The 21,800-nt window shown below is 41.4% G+C and overlaps 2 protein-coding genes across 2 annotated transcripts in view; both read right to left on the reverse strand.

Moving 5' to 3' along the window:
- The window catches only part of nxph1 (neurexophilin 1), a 37,052-nt gene extending 31,812 nt beyond the window's left edge, over positions 1-5,240 (reverse strand). The window contains exon 1 of the mRNA XM_058619169.1: positions 4,765-5,240. Coding sequence (XP_058475152.1) covers positions 4,765-4,818 — 54 coding nt within the window. The 5' untranslated portion in view covers positions 4,819-5,240. The remainder of the gene's footprint in view (positions 1-4,764) is intronic.
- Positions 5,241-15,979: 10,739 nt separating this feature from the next.
- thsd7aa (thrombospondin, type I, domain containing 7Aa) overlaps positions 15,980-21,800 on the reverse strand; it is a 120,408-nt gene continuing 114,587 nt past the window's right edge. The window contains exon 28 of the mRNA XM_058619134.1: positions 15,980-19,206. Within this exon, the coding sequence (XP_058475117.1) occupies positions 19,119-19,206 (88 nt within the window). The 3' untranslated portion in view covers positions 15,980-19,118. The remainder of the gene's footprint in view (positions 19,207-21,800) is intronic.

Below are 21,800 nucleotides of genomic sequence, written 5' to 3' on the forward strand. Positions count from 1 at the left end.
AGGTCACAGTTCACACACGCCTGCAACAAGACTGGGTCACCTTGACGTGTCACGACCATTAATTTACAGAGAGCCGCTCCGGCTGGAGGTCAGAGGTCGTCGCCACAGCTAACAACCTCACTTTCAATTAAAGTTACAGAGCTAGTGTATTTTTCAACTGCATTTTTTTGGGAGGTTACAATTTAATCATTTGAATGTCTTTGGGGGATCATTTTATGTTCATTTTCAAAAATGTACTACATGTTAGAAACTACTCATATCTTCAAGTTAGAGTATTTTCAAGGTATCTATAAGACTTTTTCAAATTGGCAGTGTTTCCAATCAGAAAAACAAAAATGTAGATAAAAACAGGCAGAGAGAAACGCACCCATTGATCCAACCTCGCACAACCTCCAGAATAAATAAATGACACACACACACACATGGAAGACTCTCATCCATCTCTTAACCCCGCTCTCAGGTCCCTGGATTCCTTAAGAGGAAACTCTAACTCCAGCTGAATGACCTTGAAAACCCCACAGACCTCTGTTGCCTCCTCAAAAACATTCATTAAGAGCAACACTTTGAACAGTATAGAACACAGATTTTTTGAGTCTCTCAATGTTTCTTTGTCTGTCCAAAAACACAAAAAGACAAAGACGCTGCTGATTCTCCGGCTACGTGAAACAGGCACGAGTGAAATGACTGGAATGACCACGCGGTGGCTTTGACGTGCGACTTCTCAGCTTTCAGAAACCGTTGGAATTCATCCGCGTAACTACAGTGATGCAAACGTGTCGTCAGCGAGCGATCCACTCGGTTTTAAAGGGTTATGAAGGATGAGTCAATGTGACAATCAGTACCAGAAATTCCTTAATGTGACATTATTGTTCCACTCAAAAAAAAAAGTTAAGAAAAGCAGCGATTAAAAAAGCATTTAAACTGAGTCGTGTTATGAGCTGTTTCTATTTCCTCTTTATGGGATCAGAATCATTCTCTGAAATGGCTGCTTATGACTGTAGGTGGTACATGTTCAGAGTATGAGACCAATATCAGTATGGATATCGAGGTTGTGATATCGGTACCATATCAGACACTCAAGAAAAATGGTATCAAACCACCACTCATTCCTTTAAAACTGTAATGATAGTGAGATGTAGTGCTGATGAGTAATCCACATTAATTCTTATTTTTGTAAGTGTTTTATGCGTCAGATTAGTGAAATGTTTCTCCGTTTTCTGTCCATAAAGTTCTTCAAAACCACATTGTACTAGTTTCTCAAACTGTCACAGAAGCAAAAAGCATTGTCTTTTATTATTGAATACCTATTAATGTCAACAGATTTTAAACTGTGAATACATGTTTGGTCATATCTCCCAGCTACTATTGTACTTTTTTAATTGATTATTTGTTGATAATTTAATCATTCTTTTGTGTATGACCTGTTATTACAATTCTGTAAAGTGTACTTGAGTATCTTTGAAGTCAATCAAATTGTATTTCTATTACGTTGGGTCACACAGCAGGTGAGCATTTGTGATGTGTAATTGAATTAATTCTTGATTTCAGCTTCAAATATCTCATTGAAATCACCTGTGTGTGTGTGTGTGTGTGTGTGTGTGTGTGTGGACTGAGGTCACTGCTGCTGCTGCTGCTGCCGCCGCCGGTGTCAGTGTGGGTGTTCACACCGTGTGAACTGTGCTGTTGTGCTCTCAGTGGGAATTTTCCTCCCTCCCCGCTGTGCAGACCGCTTGACACTGCAGGCCCCATTTGCACTGTTTGATAATAACACTTTAATGTGGCCGCTGCTGCTGCTGCTGCTGCTGCTGCTGCTGCTGCTGCTGCTGAATCTGTGTCTCCCAGGAGGTAAGACGAGGGAGACACACACGGGAAGCAGCAGCCAGAGACACACCTCACTGCCTGGTTTCACACCCAAAAACGCTGCTGCTGCTGCTGCTGCTGCTGCATGTGTGAAGGGTGTCTATCATTTTTTTATTAGAAAACATGAAAACAACAAGGCTGAAATCCTTTAATCATCTGTGTGTCAGTAACTATGTCTGTGAAGCACAAAGCCCAACAAGAGAGATGACATTTAACAACCTCCTCTACAGAAAAAAAATAATGGAATTACAAAAATTATGAAAAATCATGTTAGAGAGTCGAGCTATAGGCCAGATTAACAGATTATTAAAGATTGACAGGTGAAGTATCAGATAAACAGGTAGATTTGAGATGAAACATTTTATTTTATTATATATGTCTGTTAGTGTGTTTGCATATGTTGAGCCTGTGTTGCCTTGATATTGAAGAAGATTATATGATATGCTGTATATAATTATGGGATTATTACACAGCCATCAGATTAAGAGGATAATAACTGCTTATATATTGTAGGTCATGCGTTAAATATGTAAATAAATAGGCATAATAAAAAGCATTTTGAAAAACGCCACTATATAATTATGCAATGATAAATCAATCTCACATTTTGAAATGATCTACTTTTAAAATAACATGAAACATCTGTCTGATCTGTTGCTATAATATAGATTTATGCAGAATTAAATCACAAAATAATAAGAACTAAGTATAAAGCACTGAGCCGAATTTGACACAAACCCTTGTTCATTTTATCCACATGAACTGTTCAGCTTTGCACGAGCGGGATTCTCATTTATATCATGTGAAGGAGCGAAAATGACGAGAAACTCAAAGAGGATTTGTTTTTTTCCAATGATGAAGAGAGGTGTGCTAATTAAATAGTTAATGGTCCCCACTCCTGCCTTACGCAGCTGCACAGCTGCACCTGGGCTGCGCTGTTATCGGGGTCAAGGCGCGGCTCCTCAGACAAGAGGCTTAAGCGGAGACTGGAGCCTTTAACACGGAATAAAAGCATCACAGTTCAACACTAATCCTCCCGCTGCTGTGGAGAACACTGATTGCTAACGCTGCGTTTACTCTGGGCGGAGGTGGCACCGTGTGTGTCTGTGCGCGTGTGTGTGTGTGTGTGTGTGTTTTCTTTAAAACCATCTACACAATTCAACACAGTGGATAGGATTAAGTGAGAACAGTGTTTATTTTAATCACCACTGCGCCATATTAAAATCTCTCTCTCTCTCACACACACACACACACACACACACACACACACACACACACGCACCTTTTCAATGTGTATAAATGATATAGATTTGTGTTTTTTTTATTCCATAATAAGAAATGCCAAAAAAATGATGACTTGACAGACTCTAGAACTAAGAACGAAAAAAATGTGTGTTATAAAAAAAGGCCAATACAACGGCCTGCGCCCTTTACTGCTCTAAAAGTTCCCAAACTAGCAGTTAAACTGTACGATTTCAGCAGAAATTATAGAGTCTTATCATTTTATTTAACTTGTATTATTATTACTGTGTGTTCAGTCTGGTTTTATCCCGGTTAAGATTCAATTAAACACGTTGTTAATGGTGTTTTGTGTCTTTAAAAGTGGAGGGAAGTGTGTTTAAGCGCTTTCAGCACCATGGACAGCGACACGTCCTTTTTTCCCCCGATGCGTTTGGCACACACACACATCAAACATATGATATGTCGTGTGTGTGATACAATCTCCTCTGACATTTATGTCCGTGGTCATGTGATCTATAAATACAACTTCACATTTAAAAGTAATTACACCTGTTGGGGCTGCAGTGAGATTTCAATCAGTTGTGAGTATAATATTAGAATCTGGGCAGTGCGTAAAAGAAGAAAATAAAAAAAAAATAAAGGACAAAGCGGGCATTCATGCATACTTTCACTGGAGAAAATGGATATTGAGAAGGCCTCGTCTCACTGTTTTGGGATTATTTCCCTGTGTTTTGTTCTCCTCCTGTTCTACCTCCTGATGGCGGAAATTGAGAGTTACAAAGACTTTACTTATGTCAAAAATAAAACAATTCAATCCTCGCTCGTTGTTGTATTTGTTTTCACATGTGTGTATTATAACCGACTTGACCGAGCAGAACTGTGTATTAAGACTTATTCTACATAGTTTGAACCAAGCAGGGAAATAGATTCATGCTTTAATTCGGGTTTACAAAGTCGGATTGAAACGTGGTCAAATTATTATATTCAATTTGTAAAAAAAATGGAAAAAAAAATTCACAACTCCTGTGTGCCTTTTTTGGGGGGAAACCTGTCCGTCAAGTCTGTGTAACCCGCTTGTAGAGCTCCAACAGTCGCCGTGGAGGTTTTATTGGTTTATTAGGGCGCCCCCGTGAGACCATTTCGCTGCAAGTGCAGGTGAGGGCTTTCTGATTTCTGCTTGGTTTCTTTTGTATAAACAAACAACAGCATGAATATTTAAAAAAAAAAATTTGATGTAAAACATATTCGCCAGAAGAAAACATCTCGGGTCTTTCTCTGTGCGTAAAACCTCCATTTGCGCACACTGCATTTTACGCACGGTGGAATTACGCATAGGACAAAGCGCACCCGGTGCCCGTGACTGTTCGCTCTATTGTCAAATATTCAAAGGAAGAAGAAGAAGAGGAAGAAGAGGAAGAAGAACAAGAAGAAGAAGTATAAATAAAGTAAAATTGTTTGTTTACACCCTCGATCATATTTTCCACAGTGCGCCACGCAGTGAGCGCACCAACATGATTTTCTTCTGCGTTTATAACAGTGTAAAACAAAATCCTCTCGCTGCTGCGAGTAAAATAACCGCAATTCAGACTTTTGAGAACGAGGCGGAGGAAAGTTGAACCACAAAACACAGACGTGAGCGGGAGAATCAAAAAGTCAACTCACCAGGCAAAGCGCGGGCGTCAGGAGGAACACGGCGCACCAGCGCGTCACCTGCATCCTCCCGGCACACTCAAACTTCCACTAATTTCCCACTGGGCTGGCAGTTGCAGCTTCGCCGACCATAAATCCACCTGGCGTTCTCGCCTCACAGCGCGGCCGAGCCTCTCAGCAGTCCGGGAGAGAAGAAGGACACGGCGCAGCCCATGACCGCGGAACACAGCTCGGAGTTGGAGACGGCGACGGCAAAGGGCGACGCTGACGCTGCTGCTGCTGCTGAAGCTGCTCCGGGTGAGGGTGCGGGGTCGGGGGGGAGGAGGGCAGCAGTTATTGGAGAGTTAATCCAGGTAGCCAGGACAGCGGGGTCATCGCTGTGAGGAGGTTCGAGTCCTGGTTGTGTGTGTGGTGTGGTAACGTGGCGCACGCAGCTGGTCTGAGCGCTCCGGTCTGTGGAGGGAACGGAGGAGCTTTGCGCTTTATAACGAGCGCTCACAACACAATCTGCTAGACTGTCGCTCTAGGGGAAGGAGGGGGGAGAGTGGGAAAGGGAGGAGGAGGAGGAGGGGGTCAGGAAAAGACGAATAAAGCGGGTGGAGATTGATGCAGAAAGCGCATCCTCTCGCTCTCTTTTTCTCCTCCTCGTTTCTTTTTCTAAAAACATCCTCGTGATGAAGAAGAAGAAAAAAAGGAGTGAACGAGCTCCTCCACTCAGAAATCACAAGAATAAGCGAGAACCAGCAGCAGCTGCTGTCCACTTCAGTTTATTCTCGTACGCTCACCGGCCACTTTATTAGGCACACCTGTCCCCAGCTGTGCGTTAACGCAAATATCTAATCAGCCAATCACGTGACAGCAATTAGTCATGATGGAAACAAACCTGCTGAAGTTCACGCTGAACACCAGAATCACCTGATTGAAGGGACTTTGATCTGGGTGTCTTACAACCTGCTGATCTATGGGACACATGTCTAGAGTTCACAGAGGAAAGAGAAAATAATCCAGTGTGAGCATCGCTCCTCATGGGAGAACATGGGAGTCTTGTAGATGCCAGAGGTCAGAGGAGAATAACAAGACCGGTTCAAGGTGAAAGAAAAGCAACAGTAACGGAAATAACCACAGACAGAGGTGTTGAAAAGTCATCGTGTGACAGCACAAAATTGATTAGAGCCACATTAAAGTTAATGATTTTCCAGTTGCTTGAAGACTGCAGGAACATTAGTTTTGTTTTTCGGGCTGGAATATTTCAAATTTGTCATATATTTGACTGTGTGTGGACATAATGTGAAGTGTGTAATTCACACATGCTCTCACACCAAAGCCCATACAGAAAATCGATGTTTTAAGCATTTTAGGACACAGGAGCTGCTGGTGTACTACAGCCTTGTTTGGTGAGGTGATGTCACTCAGGTATGTGTGAACAAAGTGTTTCCAACACCAAATATCACAAAATGACACATTTCGACTCACTGATGGAGGCAGCAGTGGATCAGAAACCCCTGTGTGCCCTGATGTAAAATCATGCATTTTCTCTATGGGGTTTGGTGCGGGGAGGGAGCGGCTTACAAAGTGAGTCAGAAAAGGATATTTAATAATAAGACAAAGCAGCAAACGTGTTGTTAACATGAAGTCGACTCAAGCAGTCGTACATTTTATTAGATTAAACTTTATGTGAAGTGGCTAAAATCTGTCAAATTATTATTGATTAGCCACCTGGTCATCATCACTTCAGTTTTTAAATAAATTGTGTTCACCAGCAACATTTCAACACACACATGTCATTTTCCTATTATTCATAATTGTTTTCCCAAGGGTATATTTATTGGGGATATGCAAATGACATTAAATTATATCATATGGTACTTCCAATTTATCATAAATAAATAAATAAATAAATAAATAAACACCTACAGAAAATGGAGGGGGGGGGGGAACAACCATACGTGTGTGTGCACACATTTACACTACAGCTTACTACAGGAGGTTCTCCCCAGGTTCTCCTGTGGTTACCATGGACAGTTTTCCTAACGTTCCCCTAATGTTAGTTTTTGATTCCACATGTGGTTCCCAGAAAGTCACTTTGTCACAACCTTCATACAACCTTTAGAGAACGTTCTCTAAAGGTTCCCAGAAAGTCACTTTGTCACAACCTTCATACAACCTTTAGAGAACGTTCTCTAAAGGTTCCTTTGTCACAACCTTTCGCCAATTTTTAGAGAACGTTCTTTAAAGGTTCTCAGAGCGTTCTCAGAACGTTACTTTGTCACAACCTTCATACAACCTTTAGAAAACGTTCTCTAAAAGGTTCCCGAAACGTTACCCTAACGGTCTTTTGTCACAACCTTCATACAACCTTTAGAGAACGTTTTCTAAAAGGTTCCAGAAACGTTACCCTAACGTTCTTTTGTCACAACCTTCATACAACCTTTAGAAAAAGTTCTCTAAAGGTTCCCAGAACATTCTCAGAACGTTACTTTGTCACAACCTTCATACAACTTTTAGAGAACGTTTTCTAAAAGGTTCCCGAAACGTTACCCTAACGTTCATTTGTCACAACCTTCATACAACTTTTAGAGAACGTTTTCTAAAAGGTTCCCGAAACGTTACCCTAACGTTCTTTTGTCACAACCTTCATACAACCTTTAGAGAACGTTTTCTAAAAGGTTCCTGAAAAGTTACCCTATTGTTCTTTTGTCACAACCTTCATACAACCTTTTGAGAACGTTTTCTAAAAGGTTCCCGAAACGTTACCCTAACGTTCTTTTGTCACAACCTTCATAAAACTTTTAGAGAACGTTTTCTAAAAGGTTCCTGAAACGTTACCCTAACGCTCTTTTGTCACAACCTTCATACAACATTGTATTCATCTGTGCAGATATAGAACACATTCACATGTGAGGAAAACAGCATCAACAAAACGTCCAGAAACAACGACTCCAGTAAACATTTCAGTCACAAACCTCGAGCAGTGGCAGTAGCAGAACTTCAAGGAAAAGGGAAAAAAAAGGGCTCCATTATTTGTAATTATGTTCTACTTTGAAGGCGGAGTCTTTGGAGATCACTTCCTTTGCATTTATTTCATAAAACTGAACCGTCCACTGGAGGCACGCGGGGCTCAGTTTCCAGACTTGATTCATTCATTTCACAGTTGTACTTAGAGGCTTCTGGCTTCAGACGCCTTTGGAACACTGACTTACCAGGAGCTCAAGAAATGAATCACAAATCAAAATTTTTACCTCCCACAAAGCTTTGTAAAGTTGCCACTGATTCAGTGTCTGTCTCCTTTTGTCCCGTTGAGGAGACAGAGACTTATTCACGTTATATGTTGAGGGATTCTCCAACCAGCAGCCGGATTCTGACCAAAGAGTTTTAACATCACAGTCTTATAATCATTGTGCCATTTCAGTTGTATAATGTTAATAAAGATCCTTTCCTTCCCTTTCTTTAACCAGGACTGACAGTGGCAGCGTCAAGAGGAAACTAAAGTTTGTCTGAAGTTTATTCATCTGTGCAGATGTAGAACACATTCACATGTGAGAAAAACAGCATCAGCTTGTGGTTGCAGCAGTGACTCAACAACAGGGAGTGAGCAGTTTATTAAGTGACACAAACTTTAGTGCTGTCATTAAAATCTCACCTCTCAAGTCCTTTTATGTCAAACTCAATGTAGTTCAGGGGCCACAAATGGAGCAATTTGATCTCACGTGGGCCGAAATGGTAAAATAATAATAGCATGCTAAACTATAAACAACGAGAACTCCACATTTTCCCCTTTTGTTTTACATTTAATGGAGTAATTATGAACAACCTGACATTTCTTGAGAAAAACAAGTGCAATTTCAACAATATTATGTCTAAGTTTACCATTTTTAAATCACAGTGGATCCACAAAAGCACAACACATTTAGTCACAGGTGTCGGGAACTGAAACATATGAATTTGTGAATTCACAAATTCAGGTTGGCCAAACCAAACACCCCTGATTTAGATGTTGAAACTTTGAGGAAAAGCCTCTTTTTTTTTTAGCCATAACCGGGTGCTTTTCGTGCCTAAAGTTAACCATAATTCACCCTTTAAAATGCCTTAAAGTGCTTAAAACACTGTGACATTTAAATGGAAATAATTAACTTGACTTAGTTTCAGAAATGGGAGCTCTTACACGTTCATATCTGCGGTTTGCAGAAACACATAATGACAAAATGTGATCCTGGAGACCAGGTTTGTGTGTGTGTGTGTGCAGGATGTGATGACTGAGGCCTGCTCAGATGCTGAGTGTGTGTTTCTGGGCTGGAGATAGATAGGGCTCTTTTTGTGGGCGAACAGAAGGGGCAGAGAGGTGAGCGGGAAAGAAAAGACGGCAGAGGCGGGCACTTTCATAAATCCCCAGCATTCTCATTGCTACAACATTGCAGTGTTCTGCCTTTGTCGCCATAACTCAGCCAGCAGGGCTGATGGGATCCTGCTCTGAATGGCCCAGATAGCCTTCACAAGCCCAGCATGGCATGCAGCAGCAGAGCAGCTGGAGATAAATCACAGGGGTCGGTCGACTTCCATTGTGGCTGTAATAAAACACAGTCTCGTCTATGGTAAGCTAAAGGGCCTATAATTCAGGATTAACTCAACATCCCCTTTCTTTTCTTTTTCTCTTTTCTTTTTTTTTTTTGGGAGATGCTCGAGGGGCCACTTTGCAGAAGTTGAAGAGGGAGAGCTGTAGGTTTCTGTCTCAAACACCTGAGTCATCCAGGCCAGGGAAGTGCATGCTCAAAACTGGGGAGAAAACAAATGTCTGTTACATTCACACCACTGTGCTGATTCAGCCTCCACATGACTCAGGACAGAAGGAGGCAACAGAAACATGAGGCTGGTGAAGTACAGTAAAAAAAACACAGATATGTGTCAATGAAGAGCTTCAGACGTGAATTCTACTGCTCAAAAAAACATAAATGAATGGGATGAATGCTCCGTGCAGCTGTATATAAACACATTCTCCCTCAGTCAGGTCTGATAGTATTGCTTCACAGAGCCTCTTTTTGGATAACTCAGCATTTATTTCAATATCAAACTGAAATGTGATTTATTTCTTTTTATTTTTCAAGTCCATTTTTGTTTGGTAGAGGGATCTTTTTTATTATTATTATTTGTTTTGTTCTAACCAGTCTTCATTGACTGCAGTAATACATGCATATTATTACTTTACCTGAATGCAGAGGCAGCAGATAAGAATGTTCTTGTGATATCAATAACATGACATCAATGAGTCCTGAGTGTAAGTAGATTTGGGTTTATCCAATCATTTTTAAGAGAAAGAAAATCTTCTTCAAACCTATACTTGTGTACTTTTAAATGCAGATTTCCAACACTCACTTTTGTTTTCTCTCATCTGAGATTTGTTGCACATAAAATGAACTTACGTGCAGGTTTATTTGTTGTATTTTTGGGGGGTGGGATATTGTTGAAAAGTCAGTTTCTATGCAGATGATACGTGATGAAATTTATCTGAAAAAAAAATGGAAATATTCACATTTAAGAAGCTGAAAAATGACAGAAACTTAATTTAATTACTTAAAAAAACACTCAGACTGATTAACTGATTATCAATATAGTAAATTGAGTGAAGAAACATTATTGTATCGCCTCCATGTTGATGTCTAACAGAAAAGTTGTGGTTATCAAGTCGTATTTTAAGTTGCACTTTCGTACTGACGGACTTGAGGGAAATAATAGTGTTTGTGTTAAAACATAACATTTCAGTTTAATTTTCTTTAGAATAAATACAGACGACACGCTTCAGGAACATCTCATCCACTCGGTTCATCACCATAAGAACTCCAGTGTGACTATTTCCACAGTTAAAGAACACGTTGTGAATCTAACCTTGAGATATTTTGGTATTTGTGGACGAGAATGTGACATGAGTGAAGGATGGGGGAAGATTACAGCGATGGCTAATGTGGTAAAGATACGGTTTAGTGTTGGTCTAGTCCCTGCCTATAGTCTGGGTTATGGGTGTTATAAATAAACCGAGCATCACAGGTAGCATCGGACGCGGGGATCGTGACACAGAGGGCGAAACTACTTCCTCGAGTGGCACTGAACGTTGTCAGTGGACATAAATCGCGAAGTGTGTCGTCGTCGGTCGGTACCAGGTGTGGAGATAACTCCAAGGTCGAGTGGGCCGGTGTGTCTCGGGGGGGTTTATTTCCACGATGACGCCAACAGGAGAAAGTCAAATCCCTGATGTGACTTGGCCTTGACTGTGTCACATTAGTAAAACATGGAGAGAGTGAGCTGCTGATTTGTGTTGGCGTCACAAAGTGTCAACAAGACTGCTGTGAACCAGCCTGGTCCACCAGACCTTGCAATTTTCATTTTCTACAAACTTTTATCTGTTGCTTCCAGAAAAAGATCATTTTATCACCGACCAGGTGAAGTTTCAGGTAGTATTTTCTAACACAAGTGCTTTAATGTTGTGGCTCATCAGTATGATTTTGAAATCAGCCAAATCTGACCACTGCGTAAGAGAAAAATCACATCATGGACTACAGGAAAAGGCCAAAGTCACCACTGCTGGATCAGGAATGCCATCGACCCGGGATGAGGGATCTAACATCCTATCACACAACTGGGATTCCGTCCTGAACGGGACTTCAGACAGCAGGGGGCGTCGTTTCCCCCCTGCTGTCTGACAAACCTGTAGAAAACAGGAGGGAAGACCACAGGAAGTGGTCGAAACATGTCAAGGTCATCACAAAAAAACCTTGTTTTTCTGTCTGACTGAAGGAAACTTAAGCTCCATGAGTATGATGTTGTCTTTGTTGAGCCCTGAAGTCATGTGGAATTATGGAAAGTTCCAGACAGAAGAACATTGGAACACTTTAACACCTAAGCCTCAAAGTGTCCATCTGGACTTCTTTGTTTTGCTTATTTTAACCATAAAAGGGCCAGAAAATGTCCTTTGAGATAAGTTTTTTTGCCCACTTTTTCAGACAAACTTCAAATCAGTTTAATTCAGTTATTTACAACTTACCACAAGTTGAAAATGGTGTATTAACACTTTAAAATGAAGAAAAACACTGTAGTTTTTTGTAAATTTGAAATTTTAACAGTGTAAAACATATTTACAATGACATTTGTTTGAGTTTTTGTCTCAATGTCCAAAAACGGACATTTTTCCAACTCTTTCATCTCTGGTGACAAAGATTTTTCAGCTTCCTGTATCAGCGCGGCTGAAATGACCGTAATAACCACGCGTTGGCTTTGACGTGCAACTTCTCCGCGTTCAGAAACAGTTGAAATTCGTCCGATTTTGTTTGATGTTTGCTGACGTTGTGGAACGTTACAGTGTTATGAGGACATTTTTTTTGTTTTTTTTCGAGACCTCATCAGGTCCAGGTGCCAAAAACCAGGCAACGATGTTTTCATCTCCTCTATTTCAGCTGCAGTTGACACACAATCACGTTGATGTGGACAATATGTAAATTCCTCTTGGTTCACAAATGCTCAATGACAACATCTGATCCCGGAGACTGTGTGGTGTGAACACAACTGGGACCCGGAGGTCATTACAAAAAAACAAAAAAAGAATAAGTGGAATGTTCCGCAGCTCTCAATCAAACACCTGGTCTTCTTCCTCTCTGCAGCAGATTGTTGCTCATTGTCGGCGTATAATCAGGAGGTCGACTTGCTAATTTTCCACGCACACCTTTCGGTGCTCATTCAGCGCTGGGGGAGGAAATTGCAGAGCAGATCCTTCCCCTAATAACTTACCATTGAGCCGCAAAGAGGAAGGGCGAGAGATAAAGACGGGAGAGAGGAAGAGGATGATTGCCGAGCTGAGTGACGGCGGCGTCCAGTGGCATGAATACGTTGGGCTGGCTCGGCTCCATCGCCAATTGTGAGGGCAGATGTTGCTGCGGGCCCTCAGGCATGGCAGTGACGCAACAGCAGCAGGTCCAACCTGGTCCAGTGCCCAAGCAGCTGCCGTGTGAAGTGTCACTCCGCATCCGGCAGCAAAGGAATCGGAGTCAAACTGGGCTTGACCAGAAGGGCCGAGGGCACGCTTCACGCCACGTGCGATGACAAAAGGCCCCGCGGTCTGCAGTCACGCTTGGTGCTGCCAGTGCTTTTCAGGATGATGTGGAGGGTGGGCGGGGCTGAGGGGGAGCTGACAGAGACAAATGGCTGAGCAGAGCACTGGTCGCAGGATGCAGCTGCTGCACATCAATCGCTCCCTCATCACAATTAGAACGAGTGCCAGCTTCGGCTCAGAGAAGCGGGGACGGAAACTCAAGTTACCATTTTGGTTTATTGAGGGTTTGTGAATGCATGTCTTCAAGTGAGGGACAGAGACAAACCGATGTTCAGGGACTGGGTTTGGACGGAAGAACTTTGCCAAAGTGAAGTCGGGTGAAGCAGCACGTGCGGCCTTTGACCTTTAGGGAGAGGAATTCTCAAACAATGGGAGATGGAGTGAAAGATAGATCAGGTGGTTTTACAGCTTTTTGGACGACAGTCAGTGCTCGTGCTGGAAACCAGAGCATTAACATTTAAAAGAGTCAGTCATCCGCCTTTTGAAGATCTTTTACTTTAGACTACAGAACTTATTTAACTTAAGTAGAGGATCTGACGACTATATGAATCGACAAGATGATGCATTCTGGTTTATTGGCCGATTGACCATATATAATGTTTATATTGCTTGTAATTGAGATGAAGTAAACATTTAACATCCAATAACCAGACCCACGAGTAACCAAAATATGAACACCACACAAGGGTTTTTAACCCTCTTTATATATTTAATTATCACAGTCACACTCTTTATTTATGCATATTTCAATTGGGCTACTCGAGGTAAATGTGATGGACGTGTAAAATAAACATAGAAATATGTCGTATTACAGATTATTTGAGCATTATCCTATATATACTGTACCTGTCACATTTCTACCACACTGGCGTTCAATGTAAGTCACCTGCCAAGTGAGTGATTGGACAGTTTCTTGAATTAATAGAGAGATTTAGCCATAAATCATTAATCACTGGTAAAAACAAGTCATAAGTATGCAGTTTTGCTGCTCAACGTTACTGTGCATCAAAAAAAAGTCAATTTACAAAACTATCAGAGACGGTGAAGGTCACCTTTTCCTCACTGATTGGCCGCCGTAATTAAATATATGATGTTCCGACATCAGAAATGAGGTTTTCTCGTCTGAAAGCCTCTTAAATGTAAACCACCACTTGCTTTGATTGAGAAAGTACTTTATTTTTTCTTTTATCAGGGAGAGATGATCTTTTATCTCGGCGCCTTTTGGGAATACAACTTAGAAAAGGGAGGAACGCGGTGTGGAGGATCTTCAGCGTCTGACCAAGCATCCTTAATCACATTTCCTTTGGCCAGGCAGATCTTGATGCCTCCGAGGTCGTCGCAAAGTCGCCCGTTTGAAGTGGGCTTTTTACGACGCGACTGAACTGATTAGGGCAGAACCCACCATCGGACTTCCTTTTTCCTCGGCAGAGGGAATTTAATTGTAAGACGGGGGACATGATTATGTGAAGTGCTGATTAAATGAGAGGGGGCCCAGAACCAGAGCTCGTCTTTTGTTTGACTTCCCAACCATCCGATAGTCATCAGGGAACTCTGATGATAAAGACAATTACATTACATAAACAAGCAGAGGACAACAGCCATTTGTTTATTTATTTATTTATTTATTCTTCAAATGACTGCCTCGGAGCACAATCAGTGCATTCGTTCACAAGTGTCTGCATTTAGCCAACAAATAAAAAAGCAGTTTTTCTGAATAAACAAGAGCATTTTCCTCTGGTGTGAGTGATGTGTGTTATTGATCGTTGAAAGGGAATTGATCAACTGAGTGTCTTTAAATTTGAAATTTAAAACAAAGTAAAAGCGGATTAAATGTAACAGGAAAGTCCCTTGAGAATTTTTTTTTTTATTAATTTAGAAAAATAGATCAAAAATGATGTGTTGATTTGGGGAAAGATGATATTGTTAATTAAAATCTATAGAGAACGGCAGCTTTAATTTATATCGAAACAAATCATTTAAAGCTGTACATGTATGACGTTGTACGTGTTAAAAAGATACTGAGAGCTCAATGTGATGCGTTACCAAACCCAAAAATAATGCTTGAGCTCAAGAATCTGCACATTTTCAGCTGTCTTCCACTGACATCTGGTGGTGGAAGATATTATGACACCACATTTGGACAACTATGTGTTCTACATTGTTCATTTTTGTTATTATTCAACAAGTGCCTCCCGAGTGCATTCTTCTCAGTGATTCCATTTCCATTTTGTGCAGTGAACTAACAACTGGGCAAAATTAAACAGCAACTGTTGCAATAATATGACAAGTTTATCTCATATTCTGTATCAGCACGCAACCCATCAATGAGCCAAAGACTTAGAAAGACAGGGGTCACATGACATATAGACAGAGATGGTGCGGGTAAAACATCATAATACTAGACAAAGAAAAGCAACTGGACCCAAAGTCTAAATAAGGCAACTGAGCAGTGAATCTTCAACCTGCTGATTTATAAACTCTCACACGGGCTGATTGCGCAGGTGCAGCCAATGACTCCTAATTAACCTGAAGATTCACGTTCAGTTGTAGTTTCAAACAGAACGACCACAGGACAAGCTCACACAAAGCCACTCGTGTCAATAATAAATGGAAATGTAATGAAATATCGTCGTACCGTTTGTGACACGAAGCAATATGGTTTAAAAAAGAAATATACCACCGACATTAAACGATGGAAATGCGTTTCAAATATTAAACTAAACAAAGTTTTTAGCGCTTATCATCACCAACCTTTGACCGACCAAGACGTTAACTAGTGATAGCTTTAAAATAGCAGCCGACTTACTTTGTATCTTACCTTTCTTTGAGGGATTTGAAGTCTCATATAATGGTGGTTGGCGTCGATTAGTTAAATCAGGATCTTAAACCCTAGCTTTTAAATCAACATCTGACAAAATGTCAAGTCATTGCGAGTCATTTTACTCATGTCTAAGTCCAAACTACGAACTGCTTTTGATCAATATCATACGTTTTAATTGCTAAAGTTACCTTAAAAAGTTCATGTTTCTTTTTTGGTGTCTTCTGTTGTCCTGTGGACACTTTTGTCCACGACATGCATACAGAGAATCTAAAAATCTGCTTCAACATTCACAAGAAATACATACATACTGTATATACGAGAGGAATTTGAAATATTTCCGTTGTTTATTATTAGCAATTAGTCAAATACATATAAACAAACAGTAGGAAAAAAGGACAGATTCATCGGCGACTTGGTTTTTCACAAGGTTAGCAGTATCCCCTTTAGCACACACCCACATTCACACCTCCAGTGTTTTTCATTTTTACGTATGCATAACATCTCGTGTAGTAGAAAAAAAGGGAAAACATTATTATGATACATGGACAATAAATTAAATTTGTTTTTTGTTTTTTTTTTAAAAAAAGAAAAGAAATATTTAGCACTTTATTTACAACTCATATTCCAAGAAATATAAATTAAACATTCCATTGATTTTTTTTTTTACTAGCAACAAACTCCACAGAATATTAAACTGCCGTTCTCTGGCAAATGATATGATGCATCAGTACTGACAAAGAATACAGTGATCACTTTGGGGCGACTGGACCTTTAGCTTCTATCAGGCAGTTACATTAGGCAGCACTGTAGGTTTCAGTGATTTTTTTATTTTTACTTTTATTTGTTTTTTCCTGAACTGTATTCTCAGCTGTAGAAAAAGCTCCCGGGTGGGGATTTCACACCATCAGCTGGATACAAAGAGGAGGGCGCAGCCAGGCTGAAAGCTCTTTAGGAGAGGGAGGCCACCACTCTTCATCCCTCTGAGAGACACGACGAAACAAGGATGGATGAGGAAAAAGCCGTTAAGACAGAAGTGAACGCTCTGCTGTAGCTGCGGACGAAGGCGGACCGAAGGCAGAGCGGGCCGGAGGAGACGAGACACATAGGCAATGTAATCAAGGCGTCAACAGAGGATGAGATTATCAACGGTTTATCAAGAGATACAAATGGATACAATTAGACCAGTGCTTCCAAGTTACCCCAGTGGTTCAAGCAGGGACGTTTAAAGGGACTTTGGGGGGTGAAAGTGGACGCGCCCTGACGTCAAAACCCCTGGGGTTTCAGTCACCGAGAGACTTGTTTTCTTGTTTTAACCTTTGCTTCACGTTGGAATGCTATCATATCCTGTTTTGAGCAACATCTGTTAATCTGTAACACTTAACATTACAGGATATAATGTAATAGTGTGGCAATCATTTTTAATGGGGAGGTAAAATAATGGTAATAACATGATATTACACTATAGTATTTACTGGGATATTACTTTGGAAACAGGGGTGTAGGCGGGGCTGGGAAGAGGGGGTAGGCCCTTTGGTTGCTGTCTGCTGCGCCCGATCCGTCCATCACTAAGGTGGACATGCACCACTGGCTCTCATCCGTCCTCCAAACTCTCACGTGTTGGCCACACCCCGGGTACACCGCCACGGTGACATGTGACGTCAGCGACATCTCGATTCGCATCACACACAATTTGCATCCATGTCTTAATCCAACAGATTAAACCCAAAACACTTTCTCCAACCAGGAGCCAGTTAGACTGCTGGTGAATAAATACACTCACTCGGTCAGTGTTTCTCAATCCTGGTCCTGACTCCTGGGGTCTTCAGGACCAGGATCGAGAAACAAATGCAGGGAGGAAGGAGGACAATGCTAAAGGAAGTTTGTCGTCTGGATCACAAGTTACCAGAGGAAGAAGCAAAGTAATAGTATCAACCGAATAGCCTTAAAGAAACACTTACTTTTAACACAAGATGGCTTTATTCAGTGTTTTTTTTTTTTTACGAGACTGCAGGGTCTGATTGTTTTTGGGAAGAATTCGGCTCCTAAACGCTTAAGAACAGGAAGCAGCCGAGTGCAATGAAGGCGACAACGGCGGGAAACAATAATAACTGGCCCTCCGTGTTGAAGTTTTTGTCTCTTCTCGTGCTCTTCTTCTCCCGTCACAGCTACAGAGGTTCATGTGGAAAAGGGGGGGGGGGGGGGGGGGGGTTGTTGTTGTTTGAGTCTCATGCATTCTGAATTGTGTAGCTTATCCTTTTAATTTACAAAAGTAGAAACCTTGACGTGTGAAGTCACAGTCAAAATTTGTCAGCGCATGAAGGAACTCGGGCAGAGTTTGGGAGACGTGTAGCTGTACAAGAAAAGAAAGAGAGAACCCTATTTACACTGTCGTTATCACATACAAGAGGTAATAGAAGAAAAATATTAACAAACATTGGTGAGTTCCGTTTGCAAAAAAGTCTACTTTTGTTTTTGTTGTTTTTTTTACAGTTTCTAGCACAAGACTGTACACCATCTTGTATTGAGAGAGGCAGTTTCCTATGGTGAAGCTAGACATAAGAACATATCATGCTGCACTAATATAGTGCAAAATTATGCCTAAAAAAAACTGAGACGGGACAGGCAGGCAGACTCTGGGGTCCATTATCCGTTAGTTTCTTTTTCCTTGCGTGACGACACTAAAGGCCAAATCCGCCAGTCTGCTGAGGCCCTCTATGGGCCACTTGATGGAAATGTCATCATACATCCATGCCAACATGAATGTGTGTGGACCGCACGCATTCTCCAAGTAAGACAAGAGAGACAGGAATAGAAGTGTGGAAGCGGAGGAGCGCGTGGAACATCGATCGAGCGATGCATACCCGTAGTATGGATGGAACTGTAGGCGTCGCGTATGCATGAGCGGAACATGGAGAGTATAGAATGTTCCGGTTTCGGGGCGGAAAATCGACGAAGTGTCCCCCGGAGAGACAGTCCCACTCAGCTGAGGCAAAAAATAAAAAAAAGAACAAAAAAGAGAAACGGAGATTTGTGCTTTTTCGAGCAAAATCTTTGTCAGGTGAGCCTCTCCAACTCCCAACGGCTGTGGTTTGGACGTTACTGGCAGTAGTGGATGGCAGAGAAGCGAAGGCAGACTTCCGAAAGAAGACGAAAAAACTATTCATGAAGGCTTTTCTGGAAGTATCAAAAATGGAAATAAAAAAAAAACAAAAAAAAAACAAGAGAGAGGAATATCAAGGCTGCAAATGGACATGGATTCACTGTCTTGATCTTTGAGGGCTTGGGCTTTTTTTTTTCTTCTTCCCATCAGTCATATTCACATGGTGCCCATGGTGTGTGATGTTTGAACAATGCCCAGCGGCAGCCCTGACATCAAAGGGTTTCCATAGCAACCCCATGTGCCCTGCAGTAGGACGAATGTCTTTAGGTAATTTGCGAACCGCAGGACGACGGCTACATGTCAGCGTCTCCGTCGTAGGCGAGAGTCAGCGGCTTCAGTCTGTTGTTCATCTGCCGCCGCTGTGGCTTCTTTGGCTTTTTGCTGCGGAACAAACACAAAGAAATGGAGATAAAGTTTAGACATCTGGATGAAAAACACTGCTTTGATGCCTTATGATGTTGTATTCTGTCACCTTGAATAGTACAAGCTTCACGATGGGACTCTTATTTTGGTAGGGTGACTTTTACTTTGACGAGGTGGAGTCCGAGGCTGTGGTGGAAGCCAATTAATCCTTTTTGTGTGTGTGTGTGTGTGTTGTCGTGTGCAGCGATGCTAATTCAAAAAGTTACCTGCTAATGTGTTAGGCTGATAATGTATTTATTTAATTCCATGATATTCTCTGTGTTTGATTGTGGTGTAAGGTTGTTATAAGAGCTTATAAATATTAAGTTCCACTTTGTTTATTACAGATTGACTTGATTTTCACTTGTCATGTGACATTGGTCAATAAAGGAGCAGTAACAGCACACCTAGTGGAGGTAGAATTTGGATAATTTCTAACAGTTTTAACTGACTGTACTCTATACTATTGGGATAGTATAGATAGTATATAGTATATAGACTAGTGTACTCTAATCCATCCTTGCTATCAGTGTGAGCATTTTGTGATCTATCAACTCAATATTCAAGGCTCAGTTGTTCGGACCTGACACTATAATCTGTCCTGAGATCCAACACTGGCATTAAAATGTCTCCAATGATGTTATTAATGTTTCCAGAAGACCAAATTAGGTTTTAATTTGACCACACACGTGTGTGTCTGTGATCCTCAAATAAATCCACCAGGGGTTCAAACATCTTGGTCTTGGACATCAAATTCAAGGACTTTCCAAGGACTTCTCAAGACCAATACCCTCAAATGTGTTGACACAACTTAAGATGGGGAGGGCAACTTGTAGGAGCCTCTTTTATTGATTTGCAGCACGCTCGGCATCTGCATCAAGTGATTGTCCTTGGGATCTTGGTTAAAGTCAGTGTATTGTAATTTCATTTGGTGAGAGACAGAGAGAGAGAGAGAGAGAGAGACAGAGGGAGAGATGTTGGAAATTTAATTTCCCTGGCATCACGTCGTCATGTGCTCTTTCTTTGCTTAGCTTTACTCGCTCATTGTTCTGCAGGGAATCTCACATCGACGGCAGAGAGAGACAGTGGACAGTGTCCACAACACCGCTAGTAGTTACGACTCAAAGTTTAGTGTATGTACATGAAGCGATGCAGGGCGCATGAAACAGTAGGTGGCGCCGTCATTTACGTCAGGGAGACATTTACCTAAATATCAGCTTCACTTTGTTCTTGCAAAAAATTCAAGCGCTTGCAATGACTCATGTCTATGTCTATTTCAGACACACACTTGTCTGTTATCCTCAAATAAATCTATCAGGGTTCTCATATCTTGGTTGACATCAAATTCAAGGAGGTTTCAAGGACTTCCCAGAACTAATACTCTCAAATTCAAGTGACCAAAAAGATGGGAGGGCAACTTGTAAGAACAACTTGGTTAGAGAGTGAGATCTTGGAATTTTCATTTGACAGACACTACGTCAAACCCTTGCTCACTCTTGCTTAACTTTACTCGCTCATTGTTCTGCAGGCAATCTCACGTCAACAGCAGAGTGAGATTAGTGATTACGACTTGGCGTTAGTTCTGCGTAGGCCTAGTCTACGCACATCAAGCGAAGCAGGGTGCATGAAAGAGTAAGTGGCGCCGTCACAAACAAAATATCAACTTCACTTCTTTCTTGCAGAAAATTCAAGCACTTTCAATTTTCAAAAACTTTTAAGGGCCTTGATTTGTTGTTTTCAAGGATTTCAAGGACCTGTGGGAACCCTGATTTAAAAACACCTTCTGTTCACTGGAAAACATTAGAAGGTCGGACATCTTTAACGCATCTTGAGGACATGTTTGCATTCATGCAAAAGATCAAACGGCTCCATGTTGGCAGGAACGCCGCTGTACATTTAACGCTGAGCAGAGCACACTTTGGAACATACGCAGATCTCTATTTCTGCGAGGCGACAGCACTAAATATGAATTTTCGCCCTCGCTCCACCAAAACACGTGGACATTAATTTCCCCCCCATAAACTATGAATAATCAGCAGTCATTATGTTCAGTGTAATGGATTAATTAAGTCAGGATGTTCGTTCACTGTGGAGCAGTGATCGGAAACGGCAGCCCCTCAAAGGCAGTTTGAAATAATTAAAATGGAGCACAGTAAAGTGAAAGTGATTTTCGGTTAAATGGATTATAAACGTGGATTAAATCTGCCGCGGTCCTTTGGAACGTCGACGTAATCAATAATAGCTGCGGCGAGGTGCTTTATTCTCGTTTTAACGTACTGTGTTACACAAGAATAAAGAGCCGCCGCAAAACAGTTACTCACGTGTGCTGCAAAATATGCTTTTATGGTGATGTCCCTACATGTAATGTGCATGGATGTCCACACGATGGTGGCAGAGGAGAAGAAACCTACAGTTACAGTTGTAACCTCATTGTTGTGATTATAAGTCACTACAGAGTGGATTTTGTGGCTCAGGACGAGGCAGAAATAAGGGGTTAAATGGTTGGGACAAGGTTGTGTTCAGGTGTTATTGGACACGCCAGCGTCTCCTTATTCAAGGAGTCCAACACTAAC

This window comes from Solea solea, chromosome 20 (assembly GCF_958295425.1).
Source record: "Solea solea chromosome 20, fSolSol10.1, whole genome shotgun sequence".
NCBI classification, from domain to species: domain Eukaryota; kingdom Metazoa; phylum Chordata; class Actinopteri; order Pleuronectiformes; family Soleidae; genus Solea; species Solea solea.